We start from the raw sequence: 16,949 nt of genomic DNA on the forward strand, positions 1-16,949 counted from the left end.
ATGGCTTTGGCAGCAGCCTGTATGGAAACGCCAGGGGTAGAAGAAGGGCAGCAGCAAGCAGGGCATCACCTCTTCCCCATCAGCTGTCTCACTTGGCTTCCTGCATCCTTCACCTTTGTCTGTCAGTCCCTGTACCACCCTTTCCTTCTTCTCTGGGGCATGGAGAGCAGCTGCCCTGCTGCTCCCAGGGAGGAGGAGGCCCCGCAGAAGGGCCCTGTGGCGCTGCTGGGAGGCTGCAAACCATCCCTGGGGCAGCCATTGCCTCTACGCACACTGCCAGCAGCACACAGGGCAGCCCTGCCCTCCCTCCTGCCTCCTCAGCAGCAGAAAATGAACTGGGTCGGTGGCAGTCGGTGAGTGAAACTCTTCAAAGCCGACAGAAACAGCTCCATGCTGTGGCAGTGTCCCTCATAGACTGGGCACTGCCACAGTGTGTTTAACCACCCTGATGCTCCCTCACAAACCAGGCACTACCACGTTGTGTGGGGCAGCCATGGTGTCCCCTCACAAACTGTCACACACAGTCATGGTGTGTGTTTCAGGCCTCATTTCCCCTCACAAACTGGGCATAGCGTGGTGTTTGTGACCAAACGAGCATGTCTCTGCACACAGCAGTAGTGGCACAGTGTGTGTGTGTGTTTGAGGCCTGGTGTGCCCTCACAGAGCAGCAGGCCAGCCCCGGAGTCCCCTCCTGAGCCAGGCTGTGTGAGAAGGCGCAGGAGCCCTCGCACCCCGGGCAGGGAGTCGTGTGGGCTCAGTGTCTCTCCACAGACAGGGGCTGCATGAGGCCTTTCTCACACCCTCACAAAAAGCAGTGGTTACCATTTGGAGAAAAGGATGTACAGGTACTGAGATTCACTGAAATAGTAAAACATCACAAACTAAGTTGTAATGATAAAGTAAAAAAAAAAAAAAATACAACGTTCTGTTTCTTTGGGTGCTGTGCCCTCTGCCAATCTATTAGAAATGTAAACCTCACAGATTTTGTCAGCCATTGGGAAGCAGCATTGCTCAGCACAACTTGGTAATCATCCAGACTCTTTGCAGAATCAAACTAAAGGAACACCCAACCCATCTGTAAGTCTTCCCAGCAAATTGGGTTTTCTGAATGTTGCCTCTGTGAAGCAGGAGGAAGGGAGAGTTTCAGCTGGAAAAAACTCCAAAACACCAACCCCTAACTTTGTCCTCAATGCCTGTGTGCCATACCTTCTGTAAGAAAACGCAGTGTGTAGGAGTATTGCACACATTTAGCAAATACAAATCAACCTGCTGCTTGCTGCTGCTGGTAGTAGCTGCCAGGGTTCCTCGAGTGAATCTGGGGTTTACATTTTGAGTGTCAGAAAAACAATCGTGTCAAACACATCACGGGGGTTCCTCCCCACTGCAAAGGCGAATATTTTATGTGTATGTTTGGAAAGTTTGCTTTAACTTTAAGCAAAAGGCAATTCCAAGGGAATACTCCATATTTCCAACCCTCACAAAAAGTCCTAATCTTACTGACATAACGACTGCAGCCGTGCTCACTCTGCTCACAGAACAGTGGCCTCAACTTCCAATTTTATGCACCAAGTCCTATAGGCATTTCACATTAAGCTATGTTTGACAGGTGACATGAGTGGTTGGAGGTATAACTCTGTCCTATATTGCACAAACAACAGCAACTTGTACTGTTAATCTGTTTTGCTTTCCTGTTTTACAAAAGGTCCCCAGTATTCTGGAAAGTCCCTAAAGGTAAAAGCTCATATAGTGCTCCTTTGATTTGTTTGCTAATATACTTTTGTAGCTATGTTGCAGCATGACAAAGAAAATTAGGACAGAATAATATATTGACAAAGATTTCTTAAGTTTTAAGAAATTACAAATTGATGAAATGTGCATTACAAGTCAAAAGACTAAAACTTTTTCTGTTTTCTTTTTTCATGTTGAATGTGTTTGGTGGCCTAATACCAAATGTGGTCTTATCCTTACTGGAGTAAACTGGGATTTTAGTCAAAATTACTTCAATAGAGATATGTTGACTCTACTACCTGAGGGTTTGATCCATTATGACATATAACATAACATAACATAACGTATAAATGTATTTGTGCCCTAAAATCTCAGAATCATTGATGAGAAATTCAAGCCTTGACTCAAGATTATACTTTTGCTATTAAAATAACAATTATTTGCATTTTTCAGAAGCAGAATCATATTAAAGCAAGAAAGGAGAAAACAAAAGGTAAATGGTTTCAGCCATATTGGATTTTATATTGTTATGTAAAAGCTTTAGTGGGTTCATTTGGGTAAAACTTTCAAAGCGTTTGGAATGAGATTCAAAACAGTTGCTAAACAGTTACAATGTGTTTCCCTGACTTTTAGGGGAAAAGTCTTGTTCTAGATTTACTAAACTGAATTACAACAAGAACAGGAGGGAGACAGAGAAGGTGTGAATGAATGAATGAATGAATGAATGAATGAATGAATGAATGAATGAATGCCTGTGCCCAATTTTGGTTTTCCTGGATTACTTCTATTACCATATGGTGCTGGTATGTGGGGACACGAGGGATTGCTTGAAGCCTCGTGTGATAACCACATGGTCAGCTGGCCTAACACATACACAGCCATCCTTCTGGTCCAGGTAAAAGGATGTTAGGCTCATTAAAGTCCTTTTTCTGGCATTTGCAAAAGGAGGGCGGCTTATTTGTATTTTGAATCTGAAAGTGAAATAAGGGAATCAAACTTATCCTGGCATAGCAGAAGACATTTCAAACAGGAAAGAGAAAGAAAACAGCAAGAGAAAATGGCTATAACCATAATAAGTGGAGTCAGTTTCCTCCTCAGCAGCAGGAAAGAAAGAGGCAGTAAAGGGAAGCTCCACCACTGAAGCTGATACCTCCAATACCCAGAGCAGGTGCACAGGCATATAGAGGTAGAAGAAAAACAGGCTGACTGTATAGAGACAATTACTCAAATTAAAGCATTTACATATGGGAATGTGGGACCAATCAGCAGCTTGTCTTAATCACTTTCCCAGTTTCCTGGAGGCCCTTGAGCTCTCTCCTCAGGGATTACTGGTCTAAGCCACATAATATATATTACAACTATGTAACTTGCTTCAGTGGAGGGGGAAAACAGGAAAAGACAGGATTGTTTTTAGTCATGTAGTATTAAAGTAATAAACACAGTGGTAATTTTCTAATTGCTATTATACAATTATTAGTTATTCAGTAATTTAGAGGTGATGGGGAAAAAATATCTAGGACACTGAAGGGAAGTGGTTACATTTTGGGGATGAACCCTAAAGTAACGTGAATTTTGAAATGTTGATTTGTACAGAGGATGATTTTACCTTACTGAAGATATTCTTCTTAACTGAAGAACAGATATTCTCCATAAATAATATCATCCTCGAAAGCTGAAGATAATAATAAATGATACTAAATATAAGTTACCAATGAGCATGTTAGGTATATTATTTACATGTAACCTGCAGTCATGAGAGGAATTGCATTTCAGAAGAAAAGTCAATGCTTTTTTTTTTGTTTTGGCATAGCCTTCCGTTTTCCATATCTTTCTTTTGTTTAGAAAAAAAATCTTACTGGGTTTGCTTATTCATCTGCTGCACTTAATGATTTTTGGATTTATTAATAGTCTCTGCAAAATGGAGGGTTTTGTTTCCTATATTATTGTCCTGATATATTCAAAGCATCAGCTGTCAGTTATATTTATTTATTCCGTGTAACAAAAATTCTTTCTGAATTCCTAATCTTAGAGACTTTTCTTTTTTACTTTTTCTTCTCTACTTTTTTTTTTTTTTGTCAGAAGACTGTTTTCTTTGTCAAGGGAGACAAATTTGGAGAACAATAAACTCTTTGTGTCATTATAGATGGCACATCTGGTGTACATAATCTTGCTGATTCATTTGCTTATCTTATATGCCTCCTGAAAAGCCCCTCTAAATTTTTTAGGACTTTGTCCTTGCCACATTTGGTATCTTTTATTTTAAGAAATACTTTCAGTGGTTGTGCACAAAGTTTGAGAAATGAGCATTTAAAGACTAAATTTTTGGCATCAAGATAACAATTATTTACTTTGAATATGATCAAATTATATTTGCATTCTTTTTCTAGGCAATAAAAATAAATGAAGAGCAAATGGGGCATGAGAATTCAGAGATATTTAACTATATGCTTTTATATTAAGAATAGTTTGCTAAGTCTTGCTTGCTAATTTCAAAAGAATTACCTATACTGGTAATGTGTTGTTGAAGCTTCTGTCAAAAACTTATTCTCTCCTTTAAAAAATTAAGGAATACTTTGAAAGAAAGAAACTTAAGTCAAAAATGAAGCTCCTGGATGTATCATCTCCTAAAAGTTCAGCAGTCAGTTTGGATCTTCTTAATCTATATGTGGTTAACCAGATATCAACCAAAAAAGACAACACTGGTGAGTTTTGGGTATTCTGACTTCTCAAAATTAGTTATTCTTGACTATTACTGCTGTTATTTTAATTCTTGTTCTTCCGTTTACAACTTAACCCTCAAGTAAGTGTTGTTTTATTCTTAAAATAAAAAACTGTATGTAAGTACAAAAAGTTATGACTGAATAAAAAGTCAGGGCATAAGAGGAATCAATAAACCTTGGCTCCTGCCTACTTCACCTTTAAAGCCTTGTGCAGTGTTCTGGTTCCAAGCCAGGCCAGGGTTAATTTTTGCAGTAGCCAGGACAGGCATGGCCAGGACCCTGAGGTGATTCTACACCTCCTCACATCACGCACAAGGAGCCACAGGGGCACGAGTCCCATCCGGTGGGGGTAGCAGGAAGTGAGTGGCCAGGGAACGTTGTGCTCCCTGTGGTGAGCACCTGCCTGTGAATCATCACTGTTATTAATACAGCATTTCTTATTTCATTGCTGTCTCCAGTAAACTGTTCTTATCTTAACCCATGATCTTTACCTTTTGTGCCTCCAATTCTCCTCTCCATCCTTCTGCAAACAGGGAGAGGGAGAAGGAAGGGAGAGGGAGATGGAAAGGAGGGAGAAGGGAGAAGGAGAGAGCAGCACATAGTTTGAAGTGTTTCAGTGGGACCACTAAATTGGAGGATACCATTTCTAAACCACTACGCACACTTATTACCTTCCCCATTCTGTTAATTAATTTTATGCCACATAATTTCTTTTCCTCTTTGCTGTTGAATTAAATCCATTTCCCATCCACTTCCTCTTTCATAACTTTGGGGGCATTTGGAATAGTCTTGTCAGTTCTAGCCAGATTATCTTTCTTAAAATCCATTATTAAACTTCTTGAGAAACATCACAAAAACTTGAGTTCTAACTCTTTAAACGTAGATGTGGTACTTAAGGATATGATTTAATGGTGGACTTGGCAGTGCTGGTTTAATGGTTTAATTCAATGATCTTAAAGGTCTTCTTTAACCTAAACGAGTCTATGATTCTATGATTCTTGTCATCTGCAACATATTCACCATATAAACCAGGTTATGGAACATCTTTTTGTCCTATGCTCAGAAGAGTAGAAGGTGACTGAGGAAGGTAACAGAGCCTGTACATACACAGTGGCTGTCTAAATAATTTTATACTATTGTGCCATTTAGAACAGAGTTTTTATGTTGTTAGTAACAAAGAAAGAAACAGATACGACTTTAAATGGATTAAGAAATCTAAAACAATAGCTTTTTTACTCTAATGAAAATTCAGGAACCTCAAAACTTTCTCCAAGCCCAGAACTGACATAACATACATTCATTGCAGAGAACATGAGGAAGCCAATCCACATTGATATCACTGAAGATGAAAAGAAACCTATCAGAAGACATAACTTAGAGCTTCCCACGTCACCCCTACGTACACAACATAAGTCAAACTTAGAGGATCTCCAGAGCAGGTACTTGATAAAGTAGGCAATTGTTACATAATAGTGAGATTCTGGGAGAGGTATTTCATTATAGTTTTAATATTTGGGGTATTAAGAACACATAAACATACCATTGCAAACAGGGCAGTTTCACAACCAATCCTGTCAGTCCAGTGATACTCGTACTGTGAGAGAGTAATTAATAAATTCTGAATAAAAAACTGCACATGAAGCAGAGATTTTTTTTTAAAAAAAGATAATGTGTCTTTAAAAAATGTAATGTATGTACCTCATTTCAGGTACATACACTAAGTTCATCTCAAGGAGCAGGTTATTCAAACAGCATTACCCACTTACACTGTTCTCCCATCCATCTTTGGACACCCTGAAGTGACCAACTCACAGACAGGCTGCTCTTAATTGCCTAAGAATCAGGCTGTTTTAAGTTGTGTGGAAAAATATCCCTAACTTATTTTGAAATTAATACTCATGATATTTAGTATTTTGGATCTTGTATTTCTTAGGCTGTTTTTATTCATTTTACAAGGCTGCAAAAGCAAGTTATGGACAGCAGGAGACAGCATCTCTCGGAAAAAGTAAAATACCAGCATAATGTAAGTTTCTTATGATATAAGACTAAAAATGTGCAGTAATTACTGTATTTTTAAGTGATTTTTCAGAGTGGGTCAATACTGAAACACATGAAGTCTTCTTTCTCTTTAAGACTATATTGATAAATTATTTTCCTGCTACTGCCTACGTATTTCTTGAAAAAAAGCTAAAAATGTATTTATATCCATCTCTCTTCAGGATAGCATTTGTGTGCATGCTTCAGATTAAGTAGGTACTTATATGTTTCCCTGAAATAAGCCCTTATTGCCTTAAGTTTTTCATGAAAAATTGAAAATTTTCTCTTCTTTGTGGTTTATGTGCAGAGATGTAGAAGATATGGAATGGCTTGATTACCTTGAATTTTATGCTTAAATCAAAACTGTTTTAGATAAATAAAATATATCTTTGTTATGTTTTGTCTAGCTGTCACAAGTAATGGAATTAGGCTATGTTGATTCTAGTATGGGAAATGAAGACAACATGGCAAGAGTTTTTAGTGCTTGCCCATTGTCCTCTAGTTTTCAGTTCTCTAACCCTACACAGCTTTCAGAAGAACATTTCAACACAAACCTAATGAGCAACATTTGGGAACAGCCCTATGAAAAGAAACTGCAAAACCAGGTTTGGTTAATATTTTACTTCCATGGAATTATTTTAAACTAACTTTCATTTATTTGCTGTGTAAAACTAGTGTAATGGTGATGCTAATTATGACTGATCAACATTTTTTGTAGGCTGGTGGCAGTGAATATTCTGTATATACAAATCTATTTATTCTATTGTTCTGAAATAAGGTCAACTTGAGCTTTTGTTCACTGAACTCTCAGTACTGCTGATATTTGCAGAGAGAGAATTAGTCACATACTGGTGGCTTTCTTTTTTTTCTGGCTTGTAAATTTGGTTAAAGAAAACTGAAATATACTATAGTTTGAAATACAGCTTTCTTAAACATACAGTTGGGGTAACTAGTGGGTGTTGCATGATCCCAGGTGATCCCATGACCTAATTTTTAATCTTTTAATGTCTCAGTAACATAGTTCTTACAGTATTCTCAGTGCTCTGCTGTTTAACTCTTTACTTCTAAGAAACAATTGAAAGTTATTTGTTCTGATGCATATTACTATTTTTTATTTTTCTTTTTTTTGTTGTTGTTGTTAAGTTTGTGATTCTTAAAATAATAATCCTTAGAAAAGTGATAGCAAATATAATACGCTTTATTTTTAGCAATTATATTATTCATAGGAAATAATAAAACAAATTCTATGTGTTTCACCAATGGTATTCTGAAGTCTTGAGGTAAGTGAGGAAGAAATGCTCCAGGAATTTCAGAAGGGGAGATGATGGGTTGTTTAAGGAATGAATAGGCCAAAACCCACAAGAAGGTGACCTGAAGAACAAAGAAGCCCAAGAAATATGTTTTCAAAACACAAGGACAATCCACCTCTATGTGTAAGAGAATGATTAGATTCTGGAAGCCAGTTTGGCTGAATCAGGGAACTCCTGGCTGAGGTCAAATGCAAAGAGGAAGTGTGCAAGGTGGGATGGGCAGCCCAGGAAGAAGACAGGAGCATCCCCTCAGCTTGGAGGGGTGGCATTAGGATGATCAGAGCTGCAAATAACAATGGATGAGAAGAACAGCAAGGAGGACTTCTGTAGGTATGTCATCAAAGGAAGGAAACCAAGGAAAATGCTGTCCACTGCTAAATAGAGTTTAGACCTACTGATAAGGGACATGGAAAAGCCTGAAGTACTCAAAAACTGCTGAGCTTCAAGTGTTTTAGACAAGATCTTCTCTCTGGCTCATCTTAAATGCAGTCAGGAGTTGGGGGGAGTTGTATGAAATAGTAGGGAAGGAACAAGTTAGAGAATCCATTGTAACCTGGACATATAGAAATATGTTAGTGGACAGAGTCCAACCAAGTATATTCAGGGTGCTGGATGACACCACTGCAGGGCAGATGTTTATCACCCTTGTAAGGCTGTTCTGATCAGAGAAGCTTCCCAGTGAGAAGAAATACACAAGTGTTATGTCCATCTGCAAAAATGTAAGCATGATCTGGGGAAGCATCATCTCACCTCTGTCCCTGGAAGGATTAAGGAACTAAGTGCCCGGAGGCAATTCCAAGGTACATGAGGAACGAGAAGGTGTCTGCAAACAGCCATCAGATTTTCCAAGGTCAGACTCTGCCTGGTGGTGGCAATTGCCTTCTGTGATAGAATTAGTTCCTCTAGGAATTAGAGAGAGCAGCAGACATTATTTACCTTGACTTTAGGAAGATTTTTGACAAAGTTTCCCATGGGATTCTAGTAGCCAAAATGGGCAGCTATGAACCAGATGAGTGGACAATAGGATGAGAAAAAAACTGTCTGTTACTGCCATGTTCAAAGTAGTTATCTGTTGGTTAAAGTTTGTTTGGCAACAGTTGGGCTGTAAGGAGGTTTACGCTTCTGCTGTAAAGATATAGAAAAATAAAAGGAGTGGGAAAATATGTATATTGTTTGCAAACCCAAGTTGAAAGTTTTAAAGCACTGTAACAATTACATATATTTACAGTTTGACAGCTTCTACTGTTTTCTCAGTCAGGAAACAGCTTTGATCAAGACCCTTGGAATACAAAATCTTCAAGCCAGGTTATTTTCAGGAAGTCTGATACAATGCCTCAGGAGCTGTTCAAGCTACTTGATAGGTAGGCAGTGATTTTACATTAATGAGGAAAATAACAGTCAAGTTTAATTAAGAAAAATACTAAAATAATCTGAACTTTATTGCTACTTATTTTTTTTCACTGACTGTGTTTCAAATAGAAATTGAAATCAAATGAAAATACTAAGCATAGAAAGCTAATTAAATTTGCTGAAAGGCAGCAAAATCTGAATTTTGGGTAGGCACTTGGAACAATCATCTATTTTTTGCAATGTCACAGACATGATAGTGTTGCTGAATTCACCTTGTATGATAGCACAGATTTACTAAGAGGCTATGAGGAGGGGGAAGCTGCCCCAGGTGTTATTAGTTCTGAGCACTGTTGCAAGTGCTTTTCTGATGATCTTGATGCAATGGCAATTGAGCATCTGCACCTACATTATTTATAGTAGGGATTCCAGGAACAAAGCATTTTCTTTCCTTCTCTTTCATATGTGATCCCACTATAGCTTTCTTTTTTCCCTATAATTGATTCAGTAATACTTCTAAGAGAATATACACTTTGTTATTAAAACAATGGATAGAAATCAAGAATATATTTCTTTTTGTATGTGCTGATTAAAAATCTTTCAAATCATAGATGGTTTAGGGCCAGGCTCATTTGTACTGAACATTTTATTTCATTTTCTTTCCAGAGGCTCTCCCTTGGACCTAGAGGTCTTACATAGCTAATCTTACTTTACTCCTTCTATTCCATAAGTCTGCCATTTGGTTGAAAGTTCCTGTCCATCTCTAGCTTAGGCTGGATAAAGACATAAAAAGGCCATACAGTATTTTGCTGCTCCTGAAATGCTTGAGCCTGTTTGCTTGGGGAGTCAAGTGACCCATAAACTCATTGGCCAAATAATGACTAAGCACATCAGCCACCTTAACTTCCATTCTTCTTGTAGCTTCTCCTGGTTTTCTCCAGCAAAACCTAAAATGAGCATAGCATTCACCTGGCTGTTTATCTGAGCGAATTTCCAATTAATATATTTACACTGAGTCCTACATCACCTTATCTCACCTATATCTTTCATTTCTCCACCAGCTATCAGGCCTGTACTCACCTGCTGATGTCACATCCTCTCATCTTCTACCCATTAATGGGTCACTACTCACTAACAACATCTTTCCAACTGCTTTTCAAATCCATTTCTTTGTATTGTCCTCGTTTTATTTTCATCCATTGTAGCCAAGAATTCTTATACCTCAAGAGATCACAATTCTTCTGTGAAGGGAGTTTTCTTCACTGTCTGTGAAAAGTAGAGTGTAAATTTATACAACTGTTTAATGTAACATATTGATGATGTAATCAATATAAATAATTCTGAGGGCCTCAATGTTATTAAATATTAATTAAAAATTTTCATGTAGTATTTCCTCATCTACTCTTAAATTTTACTTTGCATTACAAATTGCAATGCAGTGGAGTTGAGAAAGACCCTCTGAATTGCTTCACAACATGTTTTTATCTTCCTCGTGTAGATCTATCCAAGTATCTTCAGGAATAAACTCTAGTGTGTTTAGCCTTCTAAAATTGTCCTGGTGAGGTTTCTGTAACTAGAGGAAACCAGTTACTCATTTAAGTTCAATAGAATCTTTATCCAGTTCCAAGTATTTGCTGATCAAAACACCACAGGCATTTTCTCCAGTAGGAGTTTCCTGTAGTACATTTCAGTTTTCAAGTTCTATTGATAGCCTTGCTCAGAACATTTTAAAGAAAGAGCTTTTTTTGAATGGCCCTTTTTTGCCAAATCTCTGTCCTTCAGAAGAATCTCAACTTTTTGCTCAGAGTTTCTGAAAGGCCAGTCAGCAGATCCAGCCTGGAAACAAAACAGTGAAAATGTTAGATTAAGAGCCAAGTAAGTGAAAGCATGATAGCTTTCATGTCCATGATGTTCACATGATAAAACCTTCAAAACCACTACTCTCAGAAGTGGGGTAGAGAAGTAGGGACATGACAAAATGTCTGACTGGCCTCCTGACACTGGAACAGAAAAATTCTATGCTGAATCAGGATTACTGACTTCAAGTACAAATTAAAGTTACTTGTCTTGGGCTTTCAATATGGAAGAGAAATATACTCTTAAGCAAACTACTTTTATGAATGGAAGAAACTGATATCCTCTTTATTTATTTCCCTCCCTTTTCTTTTTCTCTCCGAAGTGGCTGCCTTTGGTCAGCTGGTGGAGCAGCAGTGACATACTGTGGCTGATTTTATAAATCACAGTTCCCTATCCAGGAGGATGTGCTCCATGGTTTTGTATATTTGGAGACATTGAGAAATAGAACCCCTTTTAAATCAAGCCTACTATAAAGTAGCTATAAAACATAATAAGATACACACTTTTTCAGTTGAAATACTGCATATTTAGGACAAAATCAAGTGTAATGAGCAGTGAAGGTTTTGACATTTTTATCATCAAATTATCATAAAGTGTTGTGTTAACTGTCAGTATTCTGTTTATTTGTGTGCTCAGCAAAATGTTTTTCTTCCTTCCTACCCCTGTTACACCTCATTGCCTACCCCCAGGCTAGACAACATGAATTCTTCCAGGAAAAATCCAGTGATAATAGCCAGTAATGAATCAGAAAACTGTGAAGGAATAAAAGAACAAGTATTTGATATTGTGAAAGAAACTGCAGAACTGAAAGGTCCCCAAGATGGAAGTGGTTGTTCCTTTCTGTCATTATTTGAAGATGAGAGTCAACCAATTCATAATAATCCATCCACAAAGCATTTTAATCCTTTTTCTAACCAAAGCAATACTGACATTTTTGCCACTGTTCCTGATGTTAGAAATCAAATTACAAACAAAAATTATTCTTATGACACTAGAAGGGTTTATCCTGCAATCAATACAAAAGAAAATTCCATAGATAGACACCTTGAAGGCGTTTTCACAGCTCCAGAACAGGTTTTCCTTAAAAGTAACAACGTGTTAAGTACAAGCTACAAGGAAACCAGTGGACTTCATAAAACCCACCTGCAGAACTGTCACGAGGGACAGCAGTACTTCATACCCTCTGGGAAGAAAGAAAAAGGAGCAAACCTTGAAAAAATCGGTGCGTGTCATATTTTAGGGACATATATTCTGGATTTTATTCTTCTGATAACCAGAGATGTATCAGCCCTGACTGAAAACATCATGAATCTTCAGAATGCAGTCACATAATTTTAAATCCAACTATTTAAATTATTTTAAAAACTTGACAGAAACCTTTATATTCAAATTGTGTTTATTCTATTGCATTTCAAAGGTTTAGGTTTTTTTTACTTTTTTTTTTCTTTCTTTTTTTTTAATTTTTAGGGATGTTTGCTTATCACCATGATCGGCAGAATAGCTTAAAGGAGAATGTGCAGAATTATTCAAGAAAAAAATGGTGAGTGTCATGGAAATTACCAGTCTATTAACCAGTGATAACTGCAGAGACCTGGCTGAATTGGAGAAATCCTGCTTAAAAGCACAGGAAGGCAAAATTCTTAACAGCATTACTGAGGACTCAAGTTTTTTCAGTGAAGATAGTACATACAATGCTAGTAAATTTATGCACAGGTAAGCCCATTATGCCTCTGTGTATCTGCCCATAGTAAGTACACAGAAATACTTCTTTAGTATTTCAGTATTCAGGGACAGTTTGTATTCCTGAAATTAAGCTGTTGGTCTGGCTTGTCCTCTAAAATATTCTGTCTCATTCCACTGGCTACAAAGCAAGTAAATGCCTTCCCTGGGCTATGTGAGTGCTCTGTGTTTTACTAAAGACTTGTTTTTCAAAGACTGATACATAGCACCTTCCATTTTAAAAAACAGCACTATCTTCTGTCATTGTTTCAATTCCATTTTGCATTTCAAAAGACATGAAGTTTATTAAAAATATATTCTTGGTGTTAAATCTCAGGTTCAGAGATAAGTCCAGTGATCTCAGTAATGGGAAGCATTTAATGGTTACTGAAGACAAAATAAAAATTGAAAAGTCACCAGTAAGGGCTTTAACTCAGAAAGAAAATAAAAATACTAGGGGAAAATCACTTACCAGAGAACTCTGTGTTTGCATTTCTCAGTGATGACAAATATGTGAAAGAAACAGCCTGGAATCAGAACCATCTCTTTGTATTTGAAGAGGTAACTTTTAAAAATATGTATTTTTTTGTCAAACCCCCTGTTTGCATGAGTCATTTGAGCTGGAGAAGGATTGTCCACAACAGTTAGAAACTGAATATAGTTTCAATGAATTAACTACCATGGAAGCTTCTTTTCCATCATGGTTTATAGAATGAATTCAGAAAGAACTGCTGCTAGTGACATGGTTCAGATAGACAGCCCTTTGAGGTTCACAGTTCACATGGTATCATTCACATCTTAGCCTGAAAGACATTAAGTAAGTCATCCATCAGCACTTAGGATCAGGTTCTGCAGGCAATTCCCAGACATTATATGCAGGATACTACAAGGAGCTTTATAAAGGAGCTTTGTGCCAGTGTACATATAAAAAGTGTTTCAGATGTCTTACCTGCAGAAGCCACATATGGTACTACTAAGGGGTAAAAATACCTCTTAATTTGTGGTGTAGTGCAGTGACTCCTTTATCTAATATAGAAACTGAATGTGCCTCTCTTAACCTGAGATTCTGATCCAGCTGAACCCTCACTATTAATACCTTATTATTTTTAACAGTTCACAACAGCACATGAGAAAGGGTATAAGTTTGGAGTGAGTTCGTATCTTCATGAGATGGAGATGGGTAAGTACTATTTATACATTATCACTTAAAATTTTTTTCTCTACATGTGAAACTGAAAGAGTTACTTTTAAAGCAGGGAGAATGATCTTTTTAGGATGTTAACTTTGATGAGGGCTTGTATTTCTGATTCACACAGTACTGTAAAGAGAGGCAACTAGCATTACCAGGTAACTAAGAATTAGCTGTGTTTGGTTTTCCTTGAAGAGATATTCTCTTCCACTATATGCTGTCACTCCACATGTGGACAGAAGGATGGGAGTAAGCTAGGCAATCCTACATCCTTCCTACTCCCTCAGTAGCTGCAGGGTCAGCTGTATTGGCTGCATTTCAGAGCAGATCTCTCAGGGGCCTCCAAGAGATAAATATGTAACTTGTATGGCAGCCAGTGTGCACATGGAGTCTGCTGTGTTCTCTCACAGGCTGTGCTCTCCAGAGTCCCTTCTCCTTTTGGGTGGCACAGTTCTGCTGCTGATTAACAGCACAGCTGAGGCTTTGGGGGACCCATATCACAAATTCTGTTGTGTTGACCCGGGAAGAGAAGAACTGGCTATTGCTAAGAAGTAGATTGACCTTGCTAACATTTTTTTCTTTAAATAGTATCTTAAAACTGCATCAGAAATAATAATGTTTAATTCTACATGCCGTACTTGAGAGTTGGATCTTTGGGGAGTGTTTGGTGAGTAACCTTTCTTTCTTTTTCATCTAATTTTTCAAGATGTGGAGTCACCACTCAGCAGTCATTTTCACAGTTACTCTCCAAGGCAGACTGAGAGCTATTTGAGCTCTAGTCCTGACACAGTGAGTAAACCTTTGTGGGCTGGCAGAGCTTTATTTGAATCATATCTCTATGCCTGAGTGCACCTAAGGATGGATGTAGCTGGAATCTCGTTTTGTTTTGTACGAGATAAATACATACTTCATGTATGATGAGGACAAGAAATTATTAGCTGTAAATTTTCTTAAGTAGTTTTACAGACATGTGGTCTGTTCTCTTGATATTGACTAGACTTGTGGAATTACAGTAGCATGACTGTGGGAAGATGCTAAGCAATATTCTATACTCTTCCTGTACGTATAGCTGCCTTACATTACATGTCTGTAAAGCAGAATGATTTGACACACTGTGTTTTCAGTCATTCTTGAACACAAAAATGGCATGGTGTGAGTATAAATTGCATGTGAGAGTGAAGGTCTGCCTTGGCCACCTTCTCTTCACCAAAAGCCAGAAGTACATCCTTGGAGAAGGAACAAAAAACCTTCAAGCAACCAAAAGCAGACAGTTCTGGCCTTTCTGTTTATTTCACTTAGTTATTAGTAAGTCATTACTTTAGTACTTAGTTATTGAACTATTTGAACAGTTACAATTGCACAATTCTGTTTAAACAGTCTGAAGCAGAAGACACAGCCAAAAGGAAGGAATATCTGAATGAACAGTCCTTAAAGGCACATGATGCCAACCTATTCTCAGCTTCAGCAAGCAGAGAGACCCCCAAGAGCTCTCAGACTCAAAGTGTGGCCATGAAGCCCAGCAGTTTTTTGGCTAGAGAAGAAGCAAACAATTTTCAGGAGAAAGACTCTAATGTTTGTGCCACAGACGAGGAAAATAAAGCCCGCAGAGCCCTGTCTCAGGGCCCATCACACAGGGCCCTTAAGAGGGAGCATGTCACTCGCAGCACCAGGTGCGATGTTTGGTCGCAGACCGAGGGCTCTGTGACAGAAGTAGAGAAGGTGGATGTGGGCACTCAGTGTGGCACCTTGAGGGTGTGCAGCTGTGGGGGATCCCTCCCCCCTGCCCGCAGCCCAGTGGAGCTGGGCAGCTGCCCAGCCACCCAGCCCGCAGCTGCTCCTCCCAGCACTGCCGGCACCGCCGGAGAGCACGAACGGCCAGGGCAGGAGGTGCCGCAGCCCGCGGGCACCGCCAGCGCGGCCGGGACAGACGCCTTTTTTTCTGAGGCCGAGTACTTGTGTTTGGCTGGCAGGAGGACTCTAGAGGTGCTGAGCTATATCGATAAAATGAAGGAGAGAGATAAGCTGTGATCAACTATAATGGCATGTAAGGAACACCATAGTTTTGTCCTGTTCTTAGTGCATTTCATTCAGTTGGCATATTCTGACTTTTCTAGCACAGTTAGGCAAAAGATATTTTTACTGTTTGTTTGCTTTGAATATCAATAATTATGGATTTCTGTCTACCTACTGCTATCTCAAAATATGGGTTTCTATAGATATCCAACTATTAACAAAGGATTTTACAATAGCCTAGTAAATATAAACGTTAGGAATTATATTGGTTTCCTCACCATACATCCATAGGATTCTGTAGTTTGGAATTCACTGACTATGTTTCTTTTAAGGTAATGGGAAGCTGTTGTTCTACTTCAAAACATATTTAGTGTGGCTCTGAGTTCAGAGCCACTGTCTGATTCTTATCCATTTTAATAGAAAAACTTGCCTTTGTTCATACTAAACAAAAAAAATGGGAAACAACAAAAAGTGTACATCTACACACATAGAATAGAATGTAATTTAAAAAGAGCTAATTTATTAGGGTTTTTTTTAAATGCTCAGTTTTCCCTCCACAGCAGATCCATTCATTAATTTTCTGGCTGTTAATCTAAAAAATCTTTCATGTGTTTCTGTATTCTGTCTGCAAGTTGAAAGACTGAACTATTTGCCTCTTTATTTCAGTATTTGTATGAAGCTACAAATCACAACAAATAAAAGTTTCTGATAATATTGTTTCTAGGTTATATTCTTGCCTTCTAAATAGTTCCTGGTAAAGGTGTCAGAGAGACTCAGTGTTACTAACATCTACTTACAGATTCATACACCTTCACTTCTATATAGATATTTATCTTAACTATGTTTGTGTACGTGTATGTATATATAAAAAGCTGTGTGTGTGTATATATACACATAGCAAAGTACATATATAAATGCCTGTGCTGGCATTAGCCAGCTGGCTGCATGCAGGATTCCTCTTCCTCACAAACTGGGCTTGGGCAAAAGCTGTGCTGGCGACTTCCTTGAACAGAACAGGAGATTTGCCTC

General features: G+C 38.3%; 1 protein-coding gene across 1 annotated transcript; it reads left to right on the top strand.

Annotated features, from left to right (window-relative positions):
- Positions 1–16,749, top strand: REDIC1 (regulator of DNA class I crossover intermediates 1). Its single transcript, XM_088166115.1, has 13 exons — positions 1–131; positions 2,182–2,221; positions 4,295–4,430; positions 5,755–5,887; positions 6,405–6,471; positions 6,893–7,090; positions 9,050–9,156; positions 11,689–12,221; positions 12,467–12,539; positions 13,219–13,279; positions 13,832–13,898; positions 14,614–14,696; positions 15,285–16,749. Exons 1-13 carry the CDS (start codon positions 1–3, stop codon positions 15,933–15,935), a joined length of 2,280 nt encoding a protein of 759 aa, XP_088022241.1. The 3' UTR covers positions 15,936–16,749.
- The last annotated feature ends 200 nt before the right edge of the window (positions 16,750–16,949 follow it).

This window comes from Sturnus vulgaris, chromosome 5, assembly GCF_052056855.1.
Source record: "Sturnus vulgaris isolate bStuVul1 chromosome 5, bStuVul1.hap1, whole genome shotgun sequence".
NCBI classification, from domain to species: domain Eukaryota; kingdom Metazoa; phylum Chordata; class Aves; order Passeriformes; family Sturnidae; genus Sturnus; species Sturnus vulgaris.

What these genes read in the sequence shown, in the direction of transcription:
- REDIC1 (XM_088166115.1), top strand. Translation starts at nt 1, where the DNA reads ATGGCTTTGGCAGCAGCCTGTATGGAAACGCCAGGGGTAGAAGAAGGG. An exon ending in CTGTTCAAGCTACTTGATAG is followed by an intron (nt 9,157 to 11,688) that starts GTAGGCAGTGAT and finishes GCCTACCCCCAG; the next exon opens with GCTAGACAACATGAATTCTT. An exon ending in AATTATTCAAGAAAAAAATG is followed by an intron (nt 12,540 to 13,218) that starts GTGAGTGTCATG and finishes TGCATTTCTCAG; the next exon opens with TGATGACAAATATGTGAAAG.